Source organism: Cinclus cinclus, chromosome 11 (genome assembly GCF_963662255.1).
Source record: "Cinclus cinclus chromosome 11, bCinCin1.1, whole genome shotgun sequence".
Taxonomy (NCBI): Eukaryota; Metazoa; Chordata; class Aves; order Passeriformes; family Cinclidae; genus Cinclus; species Cinclus cinclus.
In genome coordinates, this window is record NC_085056.1 from 19528076 (window position 1) to 19554274 (window position 26199).

Below are 26199 nucleotides of genomic sequence, written 5' to 3' on the forward strand. Positions count from 1 at the left end.
ATTATTTGAAAGTAGCTAAGTGCTTGTCTGAAGTAAGTAGCTAGTATTGTTAGGCCTCTAGTTGGACTTTAAATATATGGCTATGTTCTGCAATGCAAAGATGGATCATACTGAAAAGCAGAGCTAAAAATCTGAAAATTAATAATAGTTAAAAGAGACAAAGCTGTAGCTAAAATACTACTTTAAAATAGGTAGAGTGGACCTCTTCTTCTTTAGGCTAAACAACCCCTGCTCTCTCAGCTGCTCCTCACAGGACTTGTGAGAGACTGGAATGCTATGCCGAATGGCTTAAATATTGTTTTAAAGGACTTTTTGCCCATTGTGACAAAACTGTATGAAGAAGCTGTGACCACTGAAGCTCACCCCTTGCTGAAAATGCCTCCTGGCTGGAACTTTGGACTGTGAGCTAAGCTGCCTAAAGGAACTTGAGACAAGGTACAGGCAACACTATTGTCCTATTATCTCATGTCTGGGGAGAAGTAAACAAGGCTGAGGGAGAAAAATGTATCCACAACAAAGCCAAACGCAGCAGCTGTCCAGAAAATCAGCTCTGTCTGGGTTCAGGGTGGGGAAGTCATAGCCACAGGCTCCTCTGCTGAGGCCAGGTTTGCACACAAACCTCCCGTCAAGAGAGGGAGAAGGAGGAGGAAATTTTGGGTGTGGTGTAACCTCTGGCAATAGGCAGTGGACACCCATCCTCCATCACACAAACTGGCTTAGCTCTAAAACTCCCCACTCCCACGAGACCACATCCAGAGGACGTTCCCACGGGGGCAGCTGAGGGGGTGTCATAGCCCACCAAAGTGCCCCCAGACCCACGCCTGAGGCCTTGCACCAGATGACTGCATGAGATGCAAAGTAACACAACAGATCTGAAAATCCAGAGCCCAGCTCATGGCAGACTCGAAGGATGTACTGGTGCTAAAGATTCTATATTATTCAAAAGTACCAAGAGACAAAGAGTCAAACTTGCCCCACCCCAGGGAGGTATGGTGATATTTTCTACTTAATCGTCTCTGACATTCTTTCTCCCCCCCCTTCCCAAACGCCTTTCACCCTCCCTCCCTTTTTCTACTTGTTTTTCTCTCTCTCTTCCTCCCATTTCCATGAAATGCAGATTCTTTACTTTGGCATATGGTCTCATTTACTCCTTAATTCAGGAGTGTCTCCCTAATAATTTTAGTAACCAGATGGTAACAACTCACTGAAACTTGAACAGAACTCGTTCACCTTTAGGCAGTGTAAGTAGTCACTATAGGGAAACCAATGTATGGACTAGTATACTTCGGAAAAGTTGCATGTCTTCAGTGAAAAAAAGCCCAATCAGTAGACCATATGTTGTTCATCCACTCAGCCCCTGTTCAGTACATGCCACTGAACTGCTGCACCCGAAGACTGGCATTATCACATCCTGTATTTCCCTTCGGCATTCTCTTTCAGAGCACAGATGTGACAAAACCAAAAAGTGCAACTTTAGTCAACCTTTACCTTCAAACCTAATTCAGCATCGGCTCGCAGGGCCCGACCAAAGCTCTGCGAGTTCAGTTCTCGCCCTCAGAGACCAAAGCTCTGAGAACAATTCACTTGGCCACTGGCGCAGTGTGGCCGCCCGCACACGCTCAGGCTGCGACCAGCGGGCCAGGAGCGCGTTCAGCGGGTGCTGAGGCCACAAAGCCGCCGCAGACGCAGGGGCCGCGTTCGCGGTTACCGGGCAACCGCGGCACCCGACAGGCGGGGCGGGGCCGGCCCGGGGGCGGCGGAGCCGGCCGGGCCTCGCTCCCTCCTTCGGTCCCGTCTCGTTCCCCCCCTCGATCCCCGCTCGGTCCCCGCCTGTTCCAGCCTTGGTGCCCCTCGGTCCCCGGGCCGAGCGGGAGCGATCCGCTCCGGGGCCCGGAACGTGACGGGCACGGCGGCAGCGCTCGGTACCGCCAGAGCCTCGCACCCAGCTCCGCGCCGCCCGTCAGAACGGGAAAACCCAGGGTCTCAACAGTTTGTGTTCGGCGCATCGTGCAAGTGCCAGTCAGCGAGCTGCAGGTCCTGGGCACTAGCGTGCAGCTTCCCGTTCTTCTTAGGGACACACAAGCAGCAGAAGTAATTTCCTGGTGTCATGGTTCAGCACCTAATCAGCAGCCAGGAATTGGTGCTCCAGAAGACTGGCATTACCACATCCTGTATTTATTTCTCTTTGTCATTCTATTTCAGAATAAAGATGTGCTAAAAGAAAAACCAAAAAAGTACAATACTTATCAACCTCTGTCTTCGAATGAAATGCAAGACTGATTTTCAGTTGTATTACCAGCATTGCAGTTAAAACGCGCTGGAACAATAATGGTTCCAAGTTTCCTACTTGCAGTAAACTTGCGGTTTTAATAGTCTTTCCAAGTTTATCTGTAATACATAGGTTTATATATTTTAAAGAACTTAGGTTTGTTAAATAACTGCATACTCCTTCATGCTGTTGAGCAATAGCACAGATCGTTTGTGTCTTCAGAAGTGGTTTGTCTTAGTAAAAAGACCTTGAAGTGAAACACTTTCCAAGTTCCCCAGAATTTTAGAAGTACTTTTGAAAACAAAGGAGGGGGAAGAAAACCCATCAAGCCTATTAATTTAGGATGTTTCCGGGTCTACTACTCTGTGCAGCCTAAGGAAGCTGTAATGGAACAAGGGAAGAAGGATCTTACAGCCGTGTTATCCCTCAGTGTACAGAAAACCTTCACACGGAGCTCCTGCGTGGCTGCTTTAAAGACTGGTGACAGAAGAGCAACATGGGATTGAACTAAAACAGACAAACATCCAATTAAAGTCAAATTGCAAGTTACTTTACTTTCAGATGGGGCTGCAGACTGTATGCTGCTCACCATCCTGGGGGTCAGAATGTCCTGCAGCATGGCTGAGCCATGAGAGTTGTGGAGTAGAATTGCAAAACAGTGAAGCAGAAACATTTCTTAAGTACCTACGTTGCATTACCAACTTGGCACCTTAAAATTGTTTTTTTCTCCTTTAGTGGAAGTTTCTAACTGGAATGGAAGGGTTTTTAATTGTTGAGAAGCTCTGAGTAGAAGCAACTATTCTCCCTGGGTACCTGTGGTAGGTAGGTACCTTGCACCTGGCAGTGGAGGAATGTGCATGTACTTCCATTTAGATCTCTGAAATATTCATTATAGTCAAGAGCATACCCAACCACAAATTTATCTGGAATTTCAAAGCCTGTATCTGTAAGAAAATACAGTTCTTTTTATGCTTCAGTGGTGTAAGTAGCTTTTAAGTGCACAGTTTCTATTCAACACATACTTGAGCTAAGAGTAATAGGCATCATCTCTTTCAGGATGCTTCCTTAAGAATCTGAGCTGTAAATTGATGACAGAGTCTAAACCATTTCCATCAGTCAGTAATATAATCAGGGTGCTAAGAGAATTATTTTTATTAACAAAGTAATTGTTTAAAACCTACTTATGAGTTGCTCCTGGTGGAGAAGACAAGGAGTGAGATTTTACTTGAGTGAAAGTAGATGAACTGTGATTGAGTAGGACTTTTCAGTTTGGAAACAAGGCAAGTTTAATAATGCCAAATGTCAAAACAAATGCCCTCTAGGGTCAAAGCAAAGCAAAACAAAGTTAAGGTTTGATTCTGTTTCTGCTATCTAAATAGTTAAATTTGTATATCAAGTATCTAAACCTGAACTCAGGCCATCCAGGGGAAAAAAGATGGTCATGAGGTCTTGGGGATAACATAGCTGGTCATTAGTTCATAAATTTTTATGCCGCTTCTCCCCATTTCTCTTGGCCTTCATGAAACTTATGTGCCAGTCATCAGATGTGCTACCTGAAGTAAAATCATAAGACAGTGTTTTGGGAAGTACAGAAAAAAAATACTAGAAAAACACAACACTTACAGTCTGGTCTGTAACCTGGACTCTGACATATCCTTTTAACAAACAGGCTGTAAGGCAGAGAAGGATGGTTTATAAAATATGTCTTGCTCTAAGCTGTAGACTTCCCTTCCGCCACACCTCCCCATGAACTTCTAAAATAATGCATTTAAATTAAAACAATTAAATTATTGCAGAGAAATAAGTAGTGTTCAGCCTTGTAGTGGGGGGAGAAGCAAAGACCCTGATCCAGAGTGGGTCTACTTTGTATTCAGATCCCTCCAGTCCTGTGTCTCAGATCACTTCCATGCAGCAATGCCCCAGGACACTAGAATAGCACAGAGGGGGAAGCATGTCCAAATGGCTGGTAATGATTTCAGTGGGTAGGGAGGAAGGGAGGGAGAAAAGGACAATTTCTTCTGCAAAATCATTTCTGTTCTTGGTTTGCCTGTGCACTTCAGAAGAAACTGAGAACCTCCCGGACAGTCACTAGAAGTACTGTCTGAATAACTGCTGCATAAAGCAGCTGTTTCTATAAAGCATTGTGATTACTTGACAGATACAGGGACACTCCACAGAATTTCCTTTCAGAGATCTACTAAATGCAGATCTAGAATGCTACTTGCAGCCATCTCCCAAGTGCTGAGAGACTCTTAAGATTCTGGAAACTTCTACTGTTGAGGATATTAATTCAGAGTGTTGTCATTCTAGTATTGAGGCAGTTGAGGTGGTATTAGAAACCATATGGAGAGAGATTAATTTCCCTCAAACATGAAGTAGGAAACAGGGAATCCATCAGGCATTATGGACTACACAGAAAAAGCAATAAAAACTGTTTTATTATTTTGAGCAGTGAAGATGGTAGTGCATGGCTGAATTTCCCAGATAAAGAAACACTTAAATTTGAAGCATCTGGATAAGGATTACATCCTCCATTTGCTCCCTGCCCCCCAACTTCAAGCCAAAAAAGCACCTGTCAACATAGACTGACTGTTCACCCAGATGATTTGAGTATGTTAGTTAGTAGCTATATCCTTGTGTTAAAAGCAACTGAAAATACTTTTGAAAGACACAACTTGGCTATTAATTTATGAAAGCACCAAAGGCAGGAGCCCAAGAAAAGCTTAGACCCCACTCGGTAAGCCCGACAGGCTAAACCACTACAGAAACTGTGCCCGCAGCACAGATAACTTCCCAGGAGCCCGAGTTCCGTCAGAGGAGCCCAGGACAGCACAGCCGGGGGTTCTTATAGAGCCCGATCCGTGCTGATTGGTGTGTTTTTCAATCCCCTCGGTGATTGGCTCCTTCTTCACCTCCCGATTGGTTCATACCACTGTTCATTCTGGGTCAATCATTTCCAAATCCATCGTTCCCATTGGTCAGCGCATGGTCCAATCATGATGCAGTCCAGTGTCGTCACCTTAGGACATAATTAGTCTGGAAAGTTCTTTCCTTCTCTGTCCAACAAGCACCAACCCAGCGACACCCACAGCTTGTCAACACCCACAGCTTGTCAGCATCCACAGCTTGTCAACAACCACAGCTTGTCAGCACCCACAGCTTGTCAACACCCACAGCTTGTCAGCACCCACAGCTTGTCAGCATCCACAGCTTGTCAACACCCACAGCTTGTCAACAACCACAGCTTGTCAACACCCACAGCTTGTCAACACCCACAGCTTGTCATCACCCACAACTTGTCATCACCCACAGCTTGTCAGCACCCACAGCTTGTCAGCATCCACAGCTTGTCAACACCCACAGCTTGTCAGTGCCCACAACTTGTCAACACCCACAGCTTGTCAGTCATGACCTCCCTCCCTCCCCCCAGTTACCCACAACAATTGAATAACAATTCGTAACTTCAACAATTAATTAACTCTTTACACAACTTATTAATAACAGCACAATCAATCAACAGATTACAATTTTTTCAACTAACTTTCACTCCACCCTCCATCATTTAATTATTTATAACACTTGTACCTTATAACTTTTACCATCCTTGGTTTCTGGTCTTTTATTTTTGAAAGCAGTGCTTTCATTGTTCTACCAGTCTCAATAATGTCCTGAAAGAGATAAAAAAAATAAATTATCCTTCAATTTGAAAGGAAAACCAGACTGTCAGTGATCAAACTACAGGATACCAACCTAGCAGCCCAGTAACACAATTAATTACAATTTTATATGTAATATGTATTAATTTAAAAAGAGGAGAGAAAAAAATCCGGGTCATTCCACCCCTTCTTTAGTCATTACTTACCTCAACTACTAACACATTCTGGAAGAGGTTACATAGGGAAAGTAGGGAGAGAAAGAAAAGAAAAAGAAAAAGAAAAAGAAAAGAAAAGAAAAGAAAAGAAAAGAAAAGAAAAGAAAAGAAAAGAAAAGAAAAGAAAAGAAAAGAAAAGAAAAGAAAAGAAAAGAAAAGAAAAGAAGAATATTTAAATGGTAATTTTCAGCAAATTATACAGCCAACAAAAGGACGCTAAAACCCTGAGTTACAAGGAAATTGCATTGATTTTGAAGGAGATTGTCACTTGAACTACTGAGTTTGGTGCTTTCTGAAGAGTCTTTCTGTAAGTATTTATGAAAGCTTAAAATATGGTGATAAAAGTACCTGTGTCAGGTATATATGTTGCTCTATGCAAAGCACTAGTATTCTAGAGCCACACTGAATGACTCAGTTTAGTGTGGTTCATTTCTGGGTGTTCTGGGATAAAATGGAGAATAGGATCTTTGGGAGTACTCATTATTGATCACTTTAAGTTTACACGGACATCAGTGGGAATTATTCACTGTTTCAATGCCCAGCAACTGTTTTAAATCCATATTAAGTGGCTGGAAGTATGCAATATCAAAATCTTAGTAAAAATGGATTTCCTGGAAAATACACAAGAACAGTTGTTTCCCTTTAAAAGCTGAAGATGCTGATTCATACCTTCCCATTTAGTGTAGACAGTTCCTCTCCAACAAAACTAATATTTTCTGCAGGTGAATCATTCTAGAAGGAGAGAGAAGAGATGGAAATGACATAAAGCATGCCCAAAAGTGTTATCCTCTATATTGGAAAGATGTACTGCTTTTGCTTTTTGCAAGAGGAGTGAGTTTGGGATCTCCCCCTGGCTTTGTCATGTTGAGTGTTCTGCTATATGTTTATTCCAGTGAAGGTATAATTTCCACCCTTGGGGGCAGATCAGTAAATCAGTTCCTTTTTAGTATGTAATTTGAACAGAATGTGTACATACACTCAATTTTTGTGGGGTTCTCATGCAAACTACCAGTATTCAGAATGCCAGTCTATGGAGAGAGTAAATTTTCTAAAGAAAAGAAAGTTGCTTCTGACAAAATTCACGGTAACAGGCACAGATTTATCATTGTTTTGATTTAGTGTTTTTATATGGTCCAGCAAAACAGCGAAGAATTTATAGCCTCCTTTAAGGACACAGAGTGCAACAATGTGATGACTTCCCATGTCTTGCATGATATCTCTAGCCAAACGTTCTGTCGTTCTGTCGTGTGAGGGAAAAAAAAAAAAAAAACAAAAGGAAATTCTGGAAAGTGTTCTGCATATCATAGTTGTTTGTCCATATATTAAGCAATGTTCTAGTAAAAATTCTGATCTTGCTGTTTGGTTTTTATAAGTAGCTAATTGTGACCACAGCAAGTCATAGGGAACTTAATGTATTTGTGCAGCACAAGCTGATTTAATCCATAAACCTAAATACTTCAGAAGAGGTGGGCTTAAAGATATTTGAGGGAATATGGAAGCTTAACTGGGCTTGTAAAGGAATCCACTCCATAACCCCCTTCTTGTACTAGGCTTTAGGACAGAAGTGTTAGGGCTGCAGAGTTTCCATGTTTCTCATGGGCTGCACAGGGCAAGACCTCAGTCTTTTCATTTGTAGGGACAAAAATTGGCATCACTGTCCCTATTCCTTTTTGTTTACCCTCATACCTGTCCAGGATGAGTCCATGAGGAATGAGGACTTTTTCAAAATCTTCTTCATGATGCTTAGGAATGCAAAACAGATTTTCATTGTAGCCACTTTCCTCATCTCCTATCTGCAAAGGAAAAGGGAAGTAGGTCTAAACCTAGCAACAAAGGCATACAAGAAAAAGCTTTCAGTCTCTGATAGTGTGAAGAAAAAATTTCTCCCCCCTAATAATCTGTCAAAATAAAAATATTTCTGGGAGTTTTTGATCTTTCTGCTAGAACCATTCACAGTCTGGTAACTCAGGAACTGGTGGCTGAGTTGTGAATAGACTTGTGAATGGATAACAAGTACTTTGCCCCAGTCATTATGAGATAAATTCTTGGCCATCATCAATTCATTAAAAAAGCCACCTAAAATAACAGCAACCTCCCCTCTTATTCCATTTACCCTTCTGCAGAGCTCAGTAGCTTGCTTGTGTGGTAGACAAGCAAAAATTAAAATGTAAGGCAAGAAGATTGGGATTACAGGTCAGCATGTGACTTTGGGGTGCTACTTTGCCTTGACCATTGTTTTCCACTGTGTAAAAGAGAAAACTCTGCCTCCAAAGCATAAATTCAAAGCTGAACTTTTGACATTCCAGCCATTATCAGTCTCAGAGGACAGGGGAGACGGAGAAGCTTTGGGATGGCAGTGGGAAGAGGGGAAGCTGCAGAGGGTGCCCATAGGTGGGAAGCAGTTGTGCTGTTTGCCCTTGGGGCAGAGTGCTCCTCATGGTGGCTGGGGACCAACCACGGCTACATCCCACAGATCCGGATCTTAACCCTTTTGCCACCAGGATTTAGGATTTAAATTCTTAATTCAACATGCTGGTTTCAAGCTGTTGCACCCAGCGGTGCCTGCATGCCTAGAAGTTCCATAATCTCCATTAGGGTTTCTCTTCTGGCCGCAAGCAGATCTGTAACAGTGGATTCCACCTCCCTTCAAGATCCATCCATCCTTGAAGGCTACTTTGTTCATTCAAAAAGTGGTGGCACAAAACCAGGCAAGGAAAAATATAAGGAAGTAGAAAGAATTGTGAATACAATTAATATATAAGTTATAGAAAAAACTAAGAAAACCCCTTCAAATTAGAGAGATTTTGTCACACCTGACACGGCCCTGCTGTTGTTAAAAATACAGAACTAACTGAAAGAACAATTCAGAGCTGGCTCAAAGCTCCACTAGTGGAAAAACAGGTTATCTACATACCAGTTACATTACACAGAACCCAGTGAAGCATCTTGCTAAAAGCACAGAGCTGTGGACTTGGCAGTAATGGTATAAAGTATTGCTAACTAGTTAACACCTGCAAACTCCTTAGATGGATTGTTTTTAAGTTTCCTTTGTCATAGGAGAGATGAGTGATTAGGAAGAAAAGAAAAATGGACTGTAGAAAACAGAAGTAGGTTATTACTTGCAAAACTCATGGTAGCCAAAAAATGAAATAACCTATTACTGCTGTTTATTTTAAATTGGCCACAAATAGCTTCCTGCATTTAAAGATAAAACTAGAGACAGGGTTCAAGGAAATTTCAGGGAACAGATTATAGTAGCAGAAGGCAATGGATATAGAAGCTTATCCTGGCTGGACTAAGCATATTCTGCAAGTACTCAAAATTGTTCAGCCCTAATGGTCCAAGAACATGTAGAATGACCTTGCAGCTGAGCCCTGGGTGGGTGGTAAAAGTGCTGTTCTGCCTAGTTTAGTTACTCTTATCTTTGTGGCTGAAGTCAGTAAAGTGAAAGCTTAAGTATAGGACTGGTTTTATATCAGGGTTGTTCGTGCCTTGTGGATGGTGGAGAGACGCTGACAGTGACACTGGGATTGACTGTGGGTCGGGCTGTGCCACAGCACTGAGAGCAGCTTTAGTGAGTGCAGAGCTGCTTATGGCTTGATGTTTGATTTACCCAGCTGGACAGCTTGAAACTGGCCCATTTCTGCCTCCGGGAGACTGCTAGTGGTGAATACGCAGGCAGGGTATGAGAGTCTGACTATTGGAAGCATTGGTCAAAGACAATGATTATTTGAGACTACTAGAACACATGAACATCATTATCATTTGAAGTATCAAAAAAAGCACCTTTAAGGATAGTCACTGGCACCAGTATAAAAAGTGCTGTTTGTTTTGTTGTTGGGTTTTGGTTTGTTTTGTCTCGAAGATTGCCATGTCTATTGCATTCTACTTAACTGCAGCTTAAATGCAGTGATAATGCTCCCTGCAATTTGAGTAGCTTCTTTCGCCTAATCGTGATACTGATTGCAGTATTTAATGGATTTCAGCTTTACAATCTGCTTTTACGTTTGTAAACGTACAGCATTTCTTCTGCACAGCAAGTTAAAAGTCAGCCTTCTTGCCAATGCTGTTTCCTGCTGCACTTGATGAGTGACACCACAACAGCTTCAGCTTAAGTGAGGGATGAGCTTTGTATTTGTGGAAAAAAGGTAATCTTGAGGCATGCAGGTATGAATAGTCTGTACTGCTTAGAGCTACTCCAGCAGTGCAGTTTTGTAGCTGTTAATTGGTTTAACAACTCTGCTTATTGAGAGTCTTGGGTAAAAACAGTATCTGCTACAGCAATATTCACTGTATGAAGCATTTTTTAAAGCCTAATGAAAGGTTCAAAACCAGAACTTTGAGAATTGCATCAGTTTGAACATAACATCAACACAGCAACTTGCCTTAGGCTCATTAAAGCCTTTGCATTATGGCATATGCTAAGTAATACAGTGGCATCCCATAATAATAAAACAATCTACTAAACCATCACACAAAACCATTAAATTTTTAAATAATGAGTTTATGACTTGAGGAATTACTTGTTTAATTTAGTTTCAGTCTCATCTGTTGTTCAATTACTGATGTTGGTTTCTAAGAGGAAGAAACAACAAAATTAACTACAGCAATTTTGTACAGTAGAGAAATTCATAACTATTTTTTCATCAGCACAGAATGAAAGAATATAGGTATGTTAAAGTCATATAATGTCATGCATTTGTAGAAAGGAGTCTATCAAGATGTCTCTGCTCTGAAAGCCATCTTTTCTGCCAAGTAAATATAAGAACCAAAGCCTTTCATTAGTTAGTATTTCTAATGTTCTGCTATTTTTTTCTGAAGCTGACCTTCCCCACCCCAGCCAATGCTCCCTTCAGGCAAAAAACCAAACCCAAGGATGATATGCTTTCTTACCTGCTGATATTTCCTGTAATCTGATTAGTCTACCAAACTGCACTATTATCTGGGATTAATAGAAAAGTCTGAAATTTCTAAAAATTAATCCTACTTGCAAAATGAGCTAAAACCAGCTTGCATGCAACATATTACAGGATATTCTTTCTAGATGGGGTACATTTTAATAATTCAGCTAGTTTAGTGCTCTCTTGGTGAGGGAGCACAGTAGCTAATGAAAGGAGATTTTCCTCCTTTCTTTGTAGTCCCACAGTTGCTTTTCAGAACTGTGGCTGATGACACTTGGGATAACATAGAAAATCTTCCAAAGGACTAATGGGCATATCCACAACCTTAAGTGATACATTAAATAGTAGTTCTGTTTGGGAACTGTTAGTGCCTTGAGGCTGCCTGGCCCCTATTTTATGTAGTTAGTGGGACCTTCCTTCTATGAATTCCCTACTGTATTTCCTATACACCTGGGAGCTCCATATCCTGAGAAAAGCCTTGCTTTTCGAATTCCTAGTGGAAGGTGGCCCTTTCTAGCTGACACATTGTTGGTTAATTCTCATGTAGTTTTCTGTTTTTAACAGAATTCACCCTAGTTTTGCTAAAATCCACAGCATGAATGCAACTACTTGTTTGAAGCCCCTTTCTAATCAAGGCACCAATTACTGACACTACTCTCAGTTTGTCATTTCCAGCAGTTGAACTGAGCACAGTGTCAGAAATTATGGTGAACAAAAAAAATACTGTATACATATCTGATATGATCTACGGCTCACAGCTTGGTTGTGCTGTTTCAAAATGCCCAGTTCCTCTCTGTATTATGGAATGTTTGATGCTGTATGAAGATCAAACCAAACCAAATCAAACCAAACCACCCTTGAGCCATTGTGCAAAAGAAATATCCCCCACTAGATACTCATTATGTACTTGACACCATTTCTTTCCGGAAGAACAATGAGGTTTGTGTCCAAGAAGGACTTGATGTCATTGTATCAGTTTCCCTTCTGAACAGGAACAAAAAGACCTGAATAAGGGCTAATCACTTTGCTCAGAGAAAGTAACACGTAAACCGCCAAAACAAATCCTCAGTTCAACTGCAGTTTTTTTCTCAGTCAATTTCTCTGGGGCATAATTCAAGTGTTGTCTTTAGAATAAAATATTATAAACATTTTTGATACATAAATTGATTTATTTTTCCAGTAGTTCTACATTAAATTAGAAAATCATACTGATGTATGTTCTGGCTGCTTTAGTGCATGATTGTTGGGGGTTGGTTCTCTCCCTTTTCCCTCTGTGGAATTTTCCCCATTGTCATGCTAAGATACCTGTTGGCTGGGCCCTGGTGACAAGGGGGAGGAGAGAGAAGAGGGAAACCCTGCGAGATTCAAACAGCCAGAAGAGGAAGCGGAAGGCTCTGGCTCGCCCCATTTCCCCAGCAGAGTTTGGACGAGAAGGACGATCGCCGCCTCTGACCCATTCCTGCCTTCCCAGCGGCGGGAGCCATCCTCACTGCTGTCGGACCCTGCACTGCTGCCTTCTCGCTGTAACCTGCCATCATCCAGCACTCTGCTGAGTCGGGACCGACGCCGTGAGCGGAGGGCTCTCTCTCCATCTCTCTCTCCCACCTGGGACAGCGCTGCCATCACCCCCAGCCCTCCTGCAGCTCTGCGGGACCTGCCCGTCCCCAGAGCCGGGAACTGCAGCTCAGGGAAAAGGTGCCTGCAGCCAGAAAGGGACTGGGACTGAGTTACTGTTCTGTTTGTGGGCAATTTCATAGCTGCTGTTGTTCTTGTTTGTCTTGTTAGATATACTAGTAAAGAACTGTTATTCCTACCCCCATCTTTGCCTGAGAGCTCTCTTAATTCCAAAATTATAATAATCAGAACATTCACTTTTTTTTTTTTCATTCCAAAGGGAAGCTTCTGCTTTCCTTAGCAAACACCTGTCTTTCAAACCAGGACAATGATCAGGGCGGTTTTTTAATACATTGAATTTCAAAACATTGGCTTTCTTACAGTCTATTGTCACTGAATTCTGTCTAGTGCCAAAAAGAAATCTGAAAGAAATTACGTTCTGAAAACATGTTCGGAACTCCTGTTTCAGCCGTTGTTATGCCCTATAGTCCACAACACCTCTTATCATTAGGAAAATCGGTTTAATGTCTTTTCCCACCTGTGTCCCTGTGTTGACTGTATTAACAAAGATATTTCCAAAGGAATCTCCAAGAGTATAGGATGCTAGATTTATTTGTTTGGGCTTTTGGAAAACAAGAGACCTGAATTTCCTAAGGTTAATTTACATTAAGATACTTGTATTATTTCATTTTATCTTAGTCAGGGGCTTTCTCTTGCTGGTGAAGCTGTGTATGAGTCATAGCAGCAATGAAGCAATACTCTGATCATAGGCACTAAAAAGAATGGCACAGTTCCTTTCAGCAGATGCAGTTTAGAGCTTCTTGGCATCATCAGAAGTAACGAAAATGTGTTGCATTTTAAACCAAAGAGGACAAGAAATGAAAGCACTGCCACGGGATTTGGCAAAGCCAATTTATGCCAATGTGACTTATCCTCTTGGCTGCTCAGTTATTGCAGCCCTTTGCTACTTTACCATTTGTCTTGTTTGGAGATTGTGCTCAGATAATTCAGTGATGGGTACAACAGAAATTAAATAAATCACGGCTGATCGCTAAATAATACAATTTAGGAAAATTCAAATGGATTGTGAAGTATTTACCTCATGGTGATGACAGTTATCACACAGAGACTAAAATAAGCCCATTTAACAAAACTTCATTTATATCCTTGTTCTTCAAGCCCTACTATCCATTTGTTTGGATGATGTAGCGTCATGTAAAAATACGGTTCAATGTCTTCTATGGTTTATACATTTCAACACTTCTGCTGTGTTTTCTAGAAGCCCTCAGGTTTGTTTTCTTTGAAAAAATGTCTATTATTTTGGTAGTCACATTGAAGTTCTTTGTTTCCTTTTGGAACTCAATTGAAGAAATGAAGGATAAAAAAAAGGTCATAAAAATGCCGAGGTGGATAGTGGATCACCTACAAGAAGCAAAGTTACAGGAGATGAGTACATTACTACCACCAATGCTTAAGAGCATCTCTCATATAAAGCAGACTGGTTACACTGTCCCAACTCCATCATTTCAACTCTCCAGGACTTCTTCCCTGCTTTGTAAAGCTGAGTTGAGCCACTTTGACCTAATATGAATAACAACTAGTAATACACACTTACAGTTCTCTTGTAGTACTGCACCAGCACTAGGTACGGTAGAATTTTTCAGGGTATTGCAATGCCATTCCTGAATTTAAACAGTTTCAAGATATTATTTGTAGGTTAGTCTTTTAGGTAATTTGTGGCAAAAGTAAAAAGTGATTGCACACGTTGAATGTAAGTAAGTAGTAAGGTCAATAACTGGACTGTTACGTGTATGGGGATGCACACAATGATTTATGTACTGCTTTATTCTGTGTAACTGCAGGCTTTGAGAAAGAGTAATCCCACTTGGCATTTTGACTCCATTTGGTCTCAGTAATTATGGATCCAGAGTAACTTGTTAGAAGCTTGTTAAAAAATGTTTCTGAATTTTACAGCAGAGCTGAGGTATACAAAAGAATGAGAATTCAATGAATACTAAAAATAAGTCTGAAAAGCGTATGCAGTCATCCTACTGGCTATGTCCAGTTGTTATCCATTGTAACAGGACAGTGCACAATATCGTCAGGAGCACTGTGAATGTCATCTTCAGACTGATCTAATAAGCCATTGTATTTTTGAGCAAAACTACTTTCTACAAATTACCAAACTGTTCCGACTTTTTGAAGACCTTGTTTTTTTTTCTTCTTAGGTATTAACATGTATAATGCAGGTAACTCCTGAATCTGCTCAAGGAAACCAAAGGGAGCTTTTCAGATTTCTAAGCTGAGGCCTGTTTTGCCTGTTTCTGAAGCTGCAGTCCAAGAGCAATGACAGAAAGGTTGCTGCTCTGGGAGCAGGGATGCTTCTAGCTTGCATTTAAAGCTGAAGGCATTGTACTAATTTACAGCTCTTACAAGACCTCTGTCACTGCACAGGATTTCCATTTACATTACAAAGAACTCTCCCCCACAAGGGTTTGATGCAGCTTTCTGTACCACCCCGCTTGTGCCCTCTGTGACAGACCTGTTGCAGAAAGGAAAAGGATACTCTTTAGCATAACTGTGTTTTTGTGGAATGTTTTATCATGGTCTATTAATACTCTCTTTTCCCCAGTTCCATAGCGGCTTAGTGCTTTCTAACTCATTGATTTTAATAAACCAACTGAGCATGCTGCTGTATTCTTTTCTATTCTCCCTATGGAGGGAAAAAAATCCCATAAAACCAAACATAAACACCAGTTTATTAGGAGATAGGTTTCCTCTGAGCACTTTTAAGATGCTAATGGAACTGGTCATTACATAGCTTCAAGGTTGGATTTCACTTGGGCTGGTAGAAACAGCTATTTTCTAAAATGGAATAAATGCAATGGAGTTTGCAGGCAAGGTTCAGAACCTGTATTCTGTTTTGCTGCAATGGAGTTCTTTTTCTTCATAGTGGCTGGTGTGATGCCATATTTTGGATTTGCAGCCTCAACAGTGCTGATAACACACCGGTGGTTTTGTTCTTGCGGAGCAGTGTTTACACAGTGTCAAGGTCTCTTCTGCTTCTCCCAGCAGCCCAGCAGCAAGGAGGTGCACGGGGAGCTGTGAGGGGACACAGCTGGGACACCCCACCAGACGGAAGGGGAATCCTATTCCACACGGCATCTTGCTGAGCAAGCACTGCTGGGGGAAAGAAGGAGGAAAGGGGGACATTTGGGCTTATGGCTTAGGCCCTACTTTCCTGGAAATGGCCAAACATCTGCCAGCCTAGGAAGCAGGGAATAATTCCTTATTTTGCTTTGCTTGCACATAGAATTTTGCCTGACGTACTAATCTGCCTTTATCTGAGCCCACAAGTTTTCTCAGTGTTGCCCTTCTCTCTGCTCCACCCCGCTGCAGAGGAGAGATGAGAAAGTCTGTGGGGTTTATCTGCCTGTCAGAGTTAACCTACAGCAAAACTAAAACCACAGCTGTCTTCTTCTTATACTGATTTTTTAAAAGTAAACTCATAAATCAGGAAACAGGCCAGAAAAACCTTCATGCCATGTTCACCTAGAGAAGTAGTTCCTTCTTTTATAGTTAAGCATATCAGTGAAGTTCTTTGGGTAAGCTTATACTATGGATAATGGCATTTCTACTAACGATAAGTATTTATAATAACACTAGGATAAGTGTTCCAGTTTTATGACTTTGGGAAGACTGAGAGAATTAGCATTGTTCAGTCCAGAGAAGAGAAGCTTCAAGGCTACCTAACTGGATCTTTCCAGTATCTGCAGGAGCTCCACCATAGATGGAGACAGACTGTTTGCAAGGGCCTGGAGTGACAAGACAAGGGGGAATGGCTTCAAACTGACAGGAGTAGATTTAGACTGAATTTTAGGAATTGATCCTTTACTGTGAGTGTTAGGCCCCGGCACAGGTTGCCCAGAGAAACTGTGGCTGACCTACCCCTGGAGGTTTCCAAGGTCAGCTTGGACAGGGCTTGGAGAACCCTGGGATAGTGGAAGATGTCTCTGCCCATGGCAGGGGGTTGGAATGAGGTAACCTTCAAAGCACCTTCCAACCCAAACCATTCCATGATTCTGTGATTCTATGTACTTATTCCATCTGTAGCTGTATTTCTCCATACTGGAAGCCAATGGAAAAAAAAAAAGGCATTGTAGTCTGAAATTGGAGCATTTGCTGACAGCAGTGTAAGTACACAAGAGGATGGACTGTGCCCCTGTGTTTCTTCTCTCACCCCAGTGTGGGCTTACTGCCCACTGCACGGTGCCAGTTCACACACCAAGACGAGGTATTTCTGTTTTCTGCTCTACTTTGTGCAAAGCAGGGAGCTGGGGGATAAGCCACAAGAGGCTGGCTCTCCGACCATCCAAACTTCACACCATTTTAGCAAACAAAGGCATCAGTATTCATTGGCTAAAGACTACCTGGTCCTCTTATTAACTGGTATCCTACCTTTGATTGGTTACATGATTCTTTGGCTTCCCATGCTAATTAGTCCTACGCTCAGTCTTTCTCTTTTCAGTCATTGGTTTATTGGGTCGGTGGCTGGGAGTTGGTGCTTGCAATATTCCCCTGCCTGAATTGCCTTCTACCCAGCTGGAGATGATTTTAGCATGCTTGCTGAGTTGACTTGGTTTCTTCCTCCTCTTGGGACTTCTGCCAAGTGTTCTTGTGCCCTGTAAATTCTGCACTCTCTGTGCCCACTATCAGAAGCATGTCCTTCTTCCCAAGCTTTGCTAACCTCCCAAAAGGCCTGAGATCATCGAAGCCTGTCAAGCCCTAGACAAAGCAATTCTACCAACAAGTACTTTATGTTCCTAACACCTGGACATCATTTAGGGGCTTTGAAGACGTACTGGCATAATTTCACATGTGTTTTTCAATAATGATCAGCTAAATGTTAGATAAAGGCCATTTCTGGAGACAAAATTAATGTAAATGCTGCATTAGTAAACCTGCCAGGCTGCAACCAAGACAAAGGATTCTTCAGTGCTCCAGTCTTCTGAGAAATCAGATCTGGTCCACTAGATTCCAGGGTTTGTCAGTGTGTTTGGAAATTCAGAGGGGAAAAGGTCAGGAGATGAGAGCCCATAGAGCATTCTCAGACATCTTTCACTGTGGCAAAGTTTGTGTTTTAAGAGAAAACCTTGCTAGCAAAGTAGGATGTGGCTGCAGATACAAGACGGACAACGCATCTGGTTGTGTAAGGGCAGCACTCTTATTCTTCTCCCTCTAGAAATTGTGCAGGTGGATCAGAATGTTGGTAAGTTGTGAGCTAGCGTGAACAAGTGTTCAGGGAAGGTATTTAAAGGTGAATGGAAGAACTCGGCCACGTGAGACTTTGAAGTTCCAGTTAGGGGGTGAAAATGCCAACTTCTTACTGGCACACTGTCCTGGCATTGCCTGACTGTGATCTCTGTGATCACATTTTAAGAATTTCTGTCTTTTTGAGATATCAGTAGAGGCCTTTAAGGTCCTCATGAAATGACCTTCCTCTGTGGAAATTTATATCATACCTGCTATCTCCCTGTATGCCATAACATACTTGGGTACCCATGTAAACCACCGTTTGCTTGATCTTTTTTATCCAGTGTAAGAAAACCTGCAAGAAAACTTGGGAATTCTGGATAATTTATTTTTTCTTTCAGGCTAAAATGGAAGGGCCACAACTTTTTCCTGAGCATGCAGATTGATTTCCCCTTACTTTGAGGTAATTCTATATCTAAAGTCTAGCTGGTCAATTCATCAGATGATTTGAATAAAAATTGGAAAACACTTATGGCAGGAGTTTGAAATTCAGCACAAATATCTTTGTAAAATCACAGTACATGTGCTGGCATTTGCCTTACTCTTTGAAGAAATAATTCAAAATGCAGTTTACATCTATGGTCAAAAATAAAAGTTAGGAAGAAGTAACATGGGAAGCGAAGTCAGGATAAAGGAAACAGGTTTCTAGGCAAATTGGTGTTTTGTCTTATAAAAAGAGATTTTGCCTCCTCCCCCCCATACAAGAAAAAGATACAGAAATCTTATGGCTTCATATGTTAACCATGAGCTAAGCAATGTCCTTTCATGGTAGGTAAGGAGCTAGCCTCTCTCTTTAAATGTGGAGATGCTGACTAGTGTCTGGGATCTCAGCTGGACAAAGGGGATTGTGTTACTAAATCAGATCCAAATGCCAACACTATCTTGGTTGAGCTGCAGCATCAGAATTCTTTCTGCCTAATATCACCCAAGTTTTGTCAGAGACCTTGAAATCAGTGGGACTGTTGAGCATGTGTAGTCCAAAAAAAGACTTTCTGCACTACGAGGCTGGACCTCTAATCACCTTGAAGTCATCCTCTTAGAAGGGAGATGGAAGAGGCATACAGTGCTTTCAAACCTTTAATTTGAGGCTTTCATCTCTCCAGTTTAGAAAAGTAGAATTTACTGTTGGGTTAATCAAGTTAACAGAGAAGACAATGCATGCTAGAAAAGGTGAACAGTGCTCCAGGAAGTCAACATTTATCTTCTTTTAGCAAGGTGCTGGTGGCCAGGGTGTTTGTCCTTCTCTATTTTGAGAGAGAAGCCTGGGTAGGAACATGAAGAAAAGGAGACAAAAGACAGTGCCCTTAAAGAAAAGAAACTGGTATCAGCTCATGGGAAGCAAGCACATTGAAAGAGAAATCCATGTGAAGCAGTTCAAAAAGCTTTGTGAGCTACTTTTGAAAGCATGTGCCCTATCCAAATAAAGCATTCCTTTAGGACAGGCAAGAAATCTTTTCCGTGTTCAGTGCTCTGAGGTACTGTGGGCCAGAAGCATCAGGGACACAGCACACACTTCTGCAGTCGTGCTCCAGCTTCAGGGCTATGGAGCCTGAGGCCTGCAGGAGACTGGGAAAGCTCCACAGAAACAACTGCACAGCACAACCATCAGACAGCTCCCTGCATGAGCAGGCAGACATGAACCGGGCACCACAGCCCTCCTCAGATAAACACAGAGCCAAGTCTTGCTGAGTTTTAGAGGGAACTGACCAAGAATTCTAGCCAAGATTCTCATGGACAGTTAAAGTGATCACATCCCTTGCTGCTGGTGAGCAACATCAGAGAGTGAACAACTGAAGTTAAAAGGGAGGAGGTAATCTTAAATCATTAAAACAAGAGAAAAGTGAGGCCTTTAATTGGGAAAGTGTGGCACAGACACATCAGTCTCCAAAGCAGTGACAGCATATGACCCCCTGTGAGGAGCCAGTTCACTTTTGATTTGTCTCTGCCCTGGTTGTCAGATGCACACGGGGAAGGGGTTGCACAGGGCTTGCCACATCCAGGAGGCACCCAGGAGAAAATGGAGCAAAGCCTTGTCTCTGAGGAGACTTTGCCTGGCAGCCAGTTCACGTCTCCCATGGGACAGGCTGTCAGCAGGGCAAGGGGAGTCCCCAGGACACTGTACCCCAGAGACCCTCTGCAATCAGTCGGCAAAAGGTCTCTGCCCATGGACTGCAGTGGGGCACTGGACTGGGTCAAAGGTCTCCTGGCAGCAGGCAGGCTTTGGGAGGAGACAGGGGGCTTAAAAAGTGACTGCACCACAAGCTGTGGGGGTTTTTCAAAACTTGCTTTTTCACTGGGGGGCTTTGGAGACTGTGCTTTTGGCTTTTGGAGGGGGGCTTTGAGACTTGCTTTTTGAGTCTTCGGGCCTTTTTGTGTCTTTTGTTTGTGTCTTGCTTTGACTCCAACCTGTCGAGGCCATCGCTGCATCTTGCTCGCCCTCACATCTGTTCTGTCTCCCTGTGTCCCTCAGCCACCTGTGTCCAACCCTGCCCATCTCCAAGCCAGGCCTCTCTCTCTCTCTCTCTCTCTCTCTCTCTCTCTCTCTCTCTCGCTCTCTCTCTCTCTCTCTCTCTCGCTCTCTCACACTCTCTGCCCCCCACCCCTCTGCCAATTCCTTTCCCATTTTTCTTCCTCTTCCTCTGTCTTTTCTAGCCCTCTTTAATAGAGTAACTCCTTTTCATTTTGTTCTTTCCTTAGCAACCAATGTTTGTCTTGGTTGACTTAATTTCGTTCCTGACCATCTATTTCTAAAAGAGCTGCTCGCAGTTCCCCTCAGTGGAACGCGACACCCCCCTCATCCAGCACCGCAGTGCAAGAGTAGGTTCCTGCTAGGCTCTGATTATTCTGCTCAAACTGCTCAGAGCCAGGAGCTGGGAGCAGAGAGATTCCTCCATCAGGAGAAAGCCATTTGGACAGGATTAGTCCCGTCTAGTGGCAGTGTAAGCTTATCCTGAACAGGAGCGTGAGGCGTTCACACGGCGCTCTGCCCCCAGGGAAGGCTCCTGCGGAGTTTTCTGAGCTGCAGGAACCTCTGCCTCTCTCTGCAGCAGATGTTGCCATCGTGCAGCTGTTCCTGCTTCCTGGGCTGAGCCACCCAGTCTAAAAACTGCTGCTTCTATCCGGGAGGTAATCAGCAGCACCCTCTGTCCTGCTGCAGTGTTTCCATAGCATGAGGAGACCCCTTAGCAGGATGCAGGCAGGCTTCATCCAGATCCTTCTCCAATTTCCAACTAAAGTCTTTCAAGGAAGAGCCGTTTCTGGGAAAGGGTTAAACCAAGGCCCTGGGAAGCTCCTGAGCAATGGACTCAGGCACCCTCTGGGGCTCAGCAGTGTGACCAAGACTCTGTGCCACAGTAGCAGATGTCCTGGCCCCTCCTTGGTGCCGTAGCAGTCTTCACTTCCCCGGATTATGTATGACCACTTTTCATGTAAAAGTACGATTAAATACACTGTGGCCAAGCAGCTGCAATTGCCAATGGGTGTGGAGAGGATTTGTCTTTCTTTGTAGAGAAACCCAAGCGCTGACTTCTCTGGCCCATCTAGCAAAGGCTCATCTTCCCTCTTCCCCTCAGAGGGACGCTACTGGCTATTTCTCTTTCATAGAAGAAATAAGCAGGTGCACACTGGCAAGGTCGTGGTGTTCCAGCAGCAATGCTGACTCGCAATCCTGCAGCAGAGCAGGAGCTCACGAACAGAGACACGAGAGTGCTTTGGCCAGTGTCAGGCTCTGAGCTCTCTCTCCTCCAGCTCTGCCCACTCACTTCCCAGGCTCCATGCACACACAGAACTTGGTTCTGCCCTGTTCTGGGATCCATCTGTGGCACCGCCGCTGACGTCACAATGAATCACTGTTGGTGCTGTGTTGATGTCAGCACAGTCACACTGGCAGTCCTTGTCTGGACTCTGATCTTGCAGGTTGCCTGCAGCCTTCAAGCAGCTTTTGGTGACCTGAAAGCTAATTTCTAGCAGCTCAACTGAGCAGTGAGCAGTCAATTCTCAAAGAGGGTATTACCTGTCCAAGGTAATTACCTGTCTTCAGCCTCCCCATGAGTCTGAGGAGCATCTGAAGGAGCTGAGCTGTTTTAGTCACGTAAGCAGCCATGTGGCATTCACTTTCCTGCTGTTCCCACCAAAAACCTGTAAAGCATGATAAGGGACAGTTTGGATATTAATAGACATTTGGTTAATAATTTCAGAAAATGGCATTCCCTAAGTGATGGAAAAGGTGGGAGATGAGGAGTGCCAGAAAACTCTGAGTGGTTCATGGGACTGCACCCAAAGCAAAAGGCTGTTATGTTTCAGGGTCTGTTTCTTTTGGGGTTCTATTTCTAGCTCAATTTAAGCTCAGACACTTAAATATGGTCTCAAGATGAATCAGGGTGGGGTGGCCTCATTTTCTTCACTTCTGAAGGATACCACAGCCTGGAGACAGCAGTGTATCCTTCGGGTCTGCCATGAATGGGAGTCTGGATTTTCAGAGTTCCATTGTTGCTCCTTCCAGTTGAGCAAAGACATTCTCCAGAATGGCCTCTGGATTCCAGGGCAGAGGGGTGGAACCTCGTATTCGAATGCTGGTCAGAGAGGCCGAGAAACCTCTTACTGTGAGTAGCCACTGTGAGTGGGCCTGAGCAGTATTGAGGCTGGAGAAGTCCCTTCGTGTCCCTCCTCTCCCTCCCCTGCCTGTTGTCCAGCAGCACTGTGAAGCTGCAGAACCCCTCCCCACCTCTCTGTGCCGTGTTCCTGTGGCTGGGGGCTGTCCTGGTGCAGTAGGGAACATCGTGTGTTGCTTCAGGGACAGTCCAGCATCTTGCCTGGCTGTGCCACTGCAGTCGGGCAGCCAGTGTAAAGGTGAAGCCCCGAGCGTGTGCTTTTTCCCTTTCCCTTTGTCACAGTAATTCCTTCTGCCAAGCTGGACACTCACCTGTGCTGCTCTGACCAACCTGCTCCTGGGCATGGGGGGGGGGAAGCTCCAACTCTGCCCAAAGCCTTGAGAGGCACAGCTGGTCCCAGCTATGTGGTGGTGTTATAAGTGTTTGTCACACACACTGACTCAGAGCCAATTGAACATCAACAAGGGGAATTTATTAAGCAAGCGGTAACAAGCAAAAGCAGCGCTGGGCGGCCGGGAGTTAGCACTCCACCAACGGCGCGCACTTTCCTCTCTCAGTCCTTTGGGTTTTATACCCCTTGTTTCTGGTGTACGTGTCCCTTTTGCAATCGTGTCTGCGCTGGCACTGCCTGTTGATAGGGGTCATAATTTGCTCTCCGGTGGTCGTTGGAATGAAGAAGACTTCTCTTCCCGGCAGAACCTCTGCCTTATCAGTAGATCCTTTTTACACGTTGAACAATGGATACTTAAGTATGGTTAATTAACTCAGCTCAAACTAATCAAGACATTCTTGTGGACTACGGGTGCATGACTTGTGCCCTCTCAGATCTGGTTCTATTCTTTGTTATTTTATTGAACTCTTGGTAGTCCTTCTATTTTAATGAACAATTTTTATGTTGTTTTTATTACAATCCCTCCTTTTCTTCTTTCATAATTTGTTCATTAAATCTTTTTAATTCTTGATACCTCAATGCAAGCTCTTTTTCCACCTCCTCATCATTTAAGATGCGCTCGTATTTAGCTTTAATTAACATCAGGTGAGCAGCTTCTAATTGCCCTTTTACAATTTCTATGACCTTATTAAAGATGCAAGGTCCGAAAGTTAATCCAAACACCAGAAATAACAAAGGACCTGCAATTGTAGATAGCAGAGTAGTAAGCCAGGGAGAACTGTTGAACCAAGTTTCATACCAGGACTGTTGAGCTTCTCTTTCTCGCTTTCTTTGCTCTAGCCTTTCTCTCAGTTTAGCCATTGTATCTCTAACAATCCCGGTGTGATCTGCATAAATGCAACATTCTTCTTTAAGTGCTGCGCACAATCCTCCTTGCTGAAGGAAGATTAAATCTAGCCCCTTTCGGTTTTGTAATACTACCTCAGATAAAGATCGAACAGATTTTTCTAAGGCTGTGATTGATTCTTCTATTCTAGCTAAATCTTCATCTACTGCTATCCTTAATGTATTAAACTCTGTTGTTTGCCTCACTAGGGAAGCTATTCCTGTACCAGCTCCCGCAGTGCCTACCAACATAAGTGTGGCCACAGTAAGGGCAGTAAAGGGTTCTCTTTTTTGTAAATGATGTTCTGGGGTATTTTGGGCTTGATATACATATTCCTCTGGATGGTATATAATTTCGGGGACTCTTACCACTGGGTTAGGACCGACACCCACTAGGTCTTTTGGGGCTATTTCTTTCTTTATTAGTATTAATCCTCCTCAGTCTGTGCCAGGTTCCCAAAACCGAATTCACCAGATTTTCCCAATATTCCACCCTGGATCCTGTGGATTGGTTATGTTAAGGTAAATCATCCAACAGGTATTTCGATTTCCCCCTTGCACTGTGCCATCATATCCATGTTTGGGTATTTGACATCCAGGCGGTCCCCACCCGACTCTAAGGTATCTGTCTTGGCCTGCCCCCGGTTCCCAATCAGAGGCAATGGTTTCACATCCCCAATATGCACAATAGTAATGTCCAGGCCAATTGCAATAACCCCGTCCTGGATTTGAGCTTGGGCACATATAAAAGGCCTTAGATTGTACTTGTCTTTTGTATGTGTTATCAGTCCCTGCTTGAATAATTGAGCTCAAATGTGTTTGGAAGCTTGGGGCTGCAGTCGTAATTGTTGAGTTTATAACTATTGAGTCTTCTATTTGTATCAAAGACCATTTGAAAGGCTGATGCTTGTTCGCATAAGCATCTACTTGGCTGATTTGTATATATATTACAGCTAAAATTCCCATAACCTGCCAAGAAGGGTGTGGTCCTGGTGGATTTTTATTTTCAATTCCTTTGTGTCTTAATGTGAAATTTTTATTTTTGCAGCCCCCCTCTGGGTCTATGAGTGATTTCTGGGATTTAAAATCCTTGAGGCAGTTCTCGGAACATTTCTGAATTGTTCCAGTCTGTGGGTTCTCTCCCCCACCTTTTCTTATCCCTCTGCCTCGCTCGACGACTCGCTTGCTTCGAGCCGCGAGGGGAACCATCTTCTCGGCAGCAAGGATATTCTTCAGGAGGGCCATGTCGTTTTTGTTGCCTCTTTTTATAAGATTCCCAGTTCTTATCCTTCACTTGCGGTGAAGAACACCAGACCCCAGGTACTGCTTTTCTACAATTTCCCTTAATGATTTTAGCTATGAAAGGAACTGGTTCATTAGGATGGAAGCAATAATTTTCTGACCTTGCCCCCCCTTGTGAATACCCTTCCCCTTCACGTAAAATCCTTTTAGTAAGTTCCCGTTCTAGTTGATAGCAATTCTTACAAACACTGCTAGGTGGACTTCGTCTCTAACAATGGACCCACCACCGTTCTTGGCAAATTTTACAAACAAAACATACAAATGGATAACAACCACAATCCTTGTTCGAGCAATATATCTTGAAATATCCAGTTATCAAGTAGTTACACTTAATTTTGCTGTCTCATTGTACCTGAACTACCTTCACAGTGTTCATTTAAGTCCGTTTTAGGGTGACTCTAAGATCTCCTGGAACGCTGGTTACTTTCCACGGTTCCTCGGAGGAGGGGTGTATAGGTCTTTTTATCCTGCTTGCATGAGTCCAGCCTTTTTCCGCGGTTCTGATGGCAGTTTCTGTAGTGAGTAACACAACATAGGGACCTTCCCAAGTTGGAGTTAACGTATTTTCTTTTTATGTTTTAACCAAAACCTTATCACCCACTTTTATATTGTGAATCTCTAAGTCAAGAGGAGGTCTTTGTACCAATAATCCAGCTTTTCTGAGTTTATCACGAGCTTGTGTCAGCTGTATTATGTAATGACTAATTTGTTGATTACTTATCTTGGGATGATCCGCTGGGGCATCCATATTATACGGCATTCTGTAAAGCATTTCAAAGGGGGAAATCCCTACATCAGTCCGGGGTTGAGTGCGTATATTTAGCAAAGCTAAAGGTAAACATTTTACCCAAGATAATTGTGTTTCATACATCAGCTTGGTTAGTTGTTTCTTTATTTCTCCATTTATTCTTTCTACTTTCCCTGAACTCTGTGGGTGCCAAGGAGTGTGATACTTCCATTTTGTCCCCAGGGCTGAAACAATTTCTTTAGCGATTTTAGATGTAAAATGTGCCCCCCTGTCTGAATCTATCACTTCTATTAAC

At 43.1% G+C, this 26199-nt stretch overlaps 1 protein-coding gene across 1 annotated transcript; it reads right to left on the reverse strand.

Moving 5' to 3' along the window:
* Positions 1 to 1404: 1404 nt before the first annotated feature.
* On the reverse strand, positions 1405 to 25099 carry LOC134048149 (hypoxanthine-guanine phosphoribosyltransferase-like). Its single transcript, XM_062499748.1, is given in 10 exon segments — positions 1405 to 1453; positions 3138 to 3213; positions 3893 to 3939; positions 5855 to 5937; positions 6132 to 6149; positions 6810 to 6882; positions 7204 to 7380; positions 7827 to 7957; positions 23951 to 24096; positions 25003 to 25099. Coding segments are annotated over 10 exon segments (897 nt in total).
* Between the last annotated feature and the right edge of the window lie 1100 nt (positions 25100 to 26199).